The following is a 4,866-nucleotide window of genomic DNA, read 5'->3' on the forward strand; positions in this document are numbered from 1 at the left end:
ACATAAGGAATGTGTCAGGGTTATCAAAACTGGATTTAACACAAGATAGGAGGTGAGGTCAAGAATATGTCAGAAGAAAGATGAGATGTGTATCCTACTGCTCCTTAAGTTCTTATCTTAAGGTCCGTGGGATAGAGAATGAGAGCCCTCAGCTTACCCTATTAGTGACAGCAATCATTTACTTGAACACATGTGCCAGGATTATATAAATGCTTTTTAAATATCTCTTCTTTTAATTCTCACTGTACCTCCATGAAGTAGGGGTGTTTATTAACTCCATTTGACGATGAGGAAACAGGCTTAGAGAAATTGAGTAACAAGTCGAGGGTTACACAACCAGGAACAGAATTGAGACTTGAACCTTCATTCAAATCAAGGGCCCATGCTCTTCGTTAACCCCTGTACCCTACTTTTTAGACTTTTCCTTTACCGACTGGTGCCTTTTGGATCAATTGAAAATGATTGCTCTCATTTATACGATAAAAAAAAAAATGAATTCCGCTTGTGTACTTCCTTATTTTGTCGCTGTGTCCTAGTCTTGGTCTTAGTTGCCTTTGCTCCTCTTATTTCCCCTTTGAGGCTCAATCTCAGTGGAACAGGTGGTCAGAGGAAGGCTCTATGTGAAGGTGTTCAGTGAAACAGTGGTGCCTAAGAGTCATGCTTATTAAACATGAGTTACTTCATTAGTCAGAGGCATAGGTGGTTAGCCTTTGATCTGGGCTGCTCTCCCCCCATTTTCTATTAGTTTCCTCAGTTTCCTCACCACATCCCCATTTGTTTGAGGCTTTTAAAGCACTTGTTTGCCCCGTGATTTATGACTAATGTGGGGATGAGGTCATCTTAGTTTTCATTGGAGTTTTTTTCACCAGCAATTTCTCCCTAAAATTTACCTCTTTATGTAAATATACTCCAAAGTATACTCCACTTAGTTATTTGGAAAATGAGATCTTTTCATGTGTAGGTAAGTTGTACACGTGCTGACCTGGCTCCAGATTTATCTCATTCAGACAGGGAGCTGTCATGGCTGTCAGGACTGGGTATGACAGCTTCAGTCTGCTCTGAGCCATGTGACTTTGGACAAATCCCTTAATGTTCTACTTCCTCATCTATAAACTGGGGTAGTAGGACCTGGCCCACTTGTAAAAACAGCTGTCAGATAGGGATTCTTTACCAGACCCTGGAGGTGAATATGGCTCTCTCGAAGGAGGGCATATCCTCGTTTTACAGGTGAGGAGACTGCCTGTGGGGCATAGCTTATGTATTACAGAGCCTGATTTTGAACCCAGATTTTTCTGATCACACAGCACACACTTTTTCTATTGTATACATATTATATCTTTTATTTATTAAAAAAAAANGTCGATAGGAAATGACATTTGTTTGTGTACTTGGTCAGTGTTAAATTTTCACTACTAGAATGTGAACTCTGTGGGCAGGCAGCTTGTCTCTCCTGCTTATGTGTTTCCTGGTCCCTAGAACAGTGCTCAGAAAATATCTGGAGATTGAATGAGGATGACGATGGCATCCACATTTAATAACATTTTAAGTTAATGTGTTTTTGTTGTTTTGAGTTTGAGAGCCTGGCAGAAGGGTGAAGGGAAAGAATGTGGACAGTGGGGCTGGGCAGGCTTGACTGCCATTTCCCAGGGCTTCCATGTTGAAACTTTCCTCATCTGTAATACAGGAGCATGAAGTGAACCTTGCAGAGAGTTGTCAGGGTTAAATGACAAGTGTCTGTGAAGCTTTTGGTGTTTAGTGGGCTCTCAGGTGGCCTCCCACATCCCCAGGTGGCTCAGCAGGGAATTAGTACTGAAGACTTCACTGTAAGTCATTTGCCACCCACCACCTTTATAATATTTAGGTTATTAAAAAAACAAAAAAAAAGAAAAAAACAAAACAAAAACCTTACTTTTTTTTATTATAAAAGTGGATATAATCCTTAGAAAATTTGGAAAATAGTGAAAACTAAAGAGGAGTTAATAAAAAGCCCACCACCTGAAGAACTACACTAAACATTTTGATGTTAATGGATAAGCTTGGACTGACATTTTCTGAACAGAAAACATTCTTGTTTGTGCATCAGCTTCCCTTCATAAAGCATTTAATCATGCCATAGTGTTTTAAAAAAAATTTTTTTTAAAAAGATTTTATTGGGGATTGGGGGAGGGGAACAGTGTTGGGGAATTGGGGAAGGGGACCAGCCAAGTTGTTTGTTCTTCAGTCTTCATTGTGGAGAGCACCAGTTGCCATCTGGCTGCCCGTCCGCAGCTCGTGGCCTCTAAGCTCAAGGTGCTCTGTGTTCAATCTTAGTTGTGGGTGTCTGTAGCCACCATCCCATGCAGGAGTCGAACCAGCAGCTTTGTTGTTAAGAGCGCATGCTGTATCCACTGAGCCATCTGGGCAGCAGCTCAGCTCAAGGTGCTGAGTTCAGTGTTAGTTACCACTATCCCATGCAGGAGTTGAACCAGCAGCCTTGTTGTTAAGAGCACACGCTCCATCCACTGAGCCATCTGGGCAGCCAGTTCAAGGTGCCGAGTTCAGTCTTAGTTATGGGTGGGCGTGGCCCACCATCGAACAGGCAATCTTGTGTTGTTACACCAGCTAAGCCATCCTGCCACCTGTTGGCAGCTCAGCGACAGCTCAGCTCAGGCACAGGGTCTCTGGCTCATATGGGAATCGAACCGGCGGCCCTGTTGCTCAGAGCTCGCGCTCTTAAACCAACACTTAACCAACTGAGCCACTCGGCTGGCCCCCTTAGTGTCTCTTATAGTTTAACATTTTATACCAATCACATTAAAATGGGACCTAAATTTTAGGCTGGCTTGGTGTTTGGCAGTTCATTTCAGGTCATGTTTATGTGTGAAAATCCAGTGGATTTCATACCTGGAATGAATCCTAGTGTCTCTGATTTAGCCTCTTGGGGAAGGAGGCAAGGCTTAAAAATTTAGAGTTCCCAACAGAAAATACTTGCTCTCCCTTGCATGCCTAATAATGCAAACCTTTTTGTTTTCCTCACATGCTGTAGAAGATGGCAGTGAACGTATATTCAACGTCAGTCACCAGTGATAACCTAAGTCGACATGACATGCTGGCCTGGATCAATGAGTCTCTGCAGTTGAATTTGACAAAGATCGAACAGTTGTGCTCAGGTAAGAGAAATCCACTAGACCTCTTTTCCAGGGAAGCCTCAGGTCCTTCAGGAATGTGCAGGCCTGTGTCTGACTGCAAAAGCTACAGGCTCAGGTTCTTTGTTAGGGATGCCCCATATCTTCTTTGCAGCTCTGAAAGGAACTGTACAGAAAGAGGGCATGCTTCTGGCTGTGAGGCCACATCTCCCGCTGTAGAGACTGCATTCTGTGGCCTGCAGCTTAGCCCTAATGTCTCCATCTGTGCTCTTTTGCCTCCAGACTTGAAATGTTTTGTTTGAGGAAAATAATGGTAATTTTTCTAGTTTTATATTAGTTCATTAGTTCATTTCTTTTTCCAAGTAGCATAAGACCAAAGTTNCCAAGCCAACTCTTAGCCAACGCACGCCACTTGGCCGGCCCATGATGTGCTTTTTACTGAAATTTCTCATTTAACCCTCACCACTACCTTGTGTAGAAGATACTGTTCACCTTTCACAAGTAAGCCATTTGTGATCCAGAAAGGTGAAGTGTGGTCCAGGGTCACATCACTTTTTTCTGGTAACATCTCCCGCCTCCTCTTTCTATAGGGCTCAGTATGGTGCCTTGAAAGTAATAGGGTGCTCGTCATTAGCATTGAATCAGAATGGGCTTGGGAGCCTGCTAGGAGAACTTCCCAAGGAGAGATAACTGGGGAGGCAAGAGGGAACTTTTTCAAGGCAGTGAAAACCTGGATCAGGGAGTTATTTAATGGTCAGTTTTGTGTGGTGGTTGTGGAGGCCATTGAGGCCAAGCAGTGTCATTCTGTGGAGGAAGAACGAGCTGTCACTAGCTGTAGCTCTGAGAACTGGGCTCTGTTTTGACTGCCTGGAAGAGCCAATTAATTGGTTGAATCAGTGGATGTTTATTGCACATCCACGGGATGCCTAACCACATATATTTAGTGGCTGCAGAATTTTCGGAACACATGGGACCAGATATTAATATACTGCTAATGAAAGAGTTTTAAATTATATGATGATGACAGGCCATTAACGTTTTCTGAGCTGGGGTGTGGTCACAAGGCACACGTGGCTTAATTAGCTGCTTACATTTTATGGTAACATGACACACACAATACCGGATGTATGTATGAATATTGCCAAAACAGATTACAAGTGCTCAGCCTAGGACCATGTTTTTTGTTTGGATGTGTCTCTCCTTGGTACCTGATAATAGCATTTTGCATACAACATGCATGTCATTTATTCATTCATTCAGGGATTTTAAACCAGGGAGACACTTGATCTGATTTGTGATTCAGAAAACTCTCTCTGGCTGCTGTGTTAGAACAGACTGAGACAGAGTAATTTGAAGGCTGTTGGAGTGGACCCGTGTGAGAGATGGTGGTGTGGTAGGTCTGTTTTTGGCACTGGAGTTGGGAGAATGAGTGCAACAAGGTCCCTCCCTGCCCTGGACCTAATACCTGTTATGTGTCAGCATGCTGAGTATGTTATGTACCTTTTCATTTAAAACTCACCTCAGCCTTTTCAGATAGGTGGCATTTAACTCACAAGATAACTGAGGTGTGTTGAAGTTTACTTACTTGCCCAAGGTCATACAACTAATGAATGACAGCCTCTAGTTCAAATCCAGGTCCTCCTGGCCTGAAATTCTCAGCTCTTTGCATAGAATATATTGCCTTCTGGCCCAAATGTGGTCCAAGGATGATTCAGAAATGGAGATAATGACAGTCCATTGT

The 4,866-nt window shown here is 43.0% G+C and overlaps 1 protein-coding gene across 3 annotated transcripts in view; it reads left to right on the plus strand.

Annotated features, from left to right (window-relative positions):
* MAPRE1 (microtubule associated protein RP/EB family member 1) overlaps positions 1-4,866 on the plus strand; it is a 36,410-nt gene that overhangs the window by 8,440 nt on the left and 23,104 nt on the right. For all 3 annotated transcript variants that reach the window (XM_019645835.1, XM_019645837.1, XM_019645836.1), the window contains exon 2: positions 3,026-3,149. In XM_019645835.1, coding sequence (XP_019501380.1) covers positions 3,029-3,149 — 121 coding nt within the window. In that variant the 5' untranslated portion in view covers positions 3,026-3,028. The remainder of the gene's footprint in view (positions 1-3,025; positions 3,150-4,866) is intronic.

Source organism: Hipposideros armiger, unplaced genomic scaffold (assembly GCF_001890085.2).
Source record: "Hipposideros armiger isolate ML-2016 unplaced genomic scaffold, ASM189008v1 scaffold_94, whole genome shotgun sequence".
In the NCBI taxonomy this organism is placed as follows: Eukaryota; Metazoa; Chordata; class Mammalia; order Chiroptera; family Hipposideridae; genus Hipposideros; species Hipposideros armiger.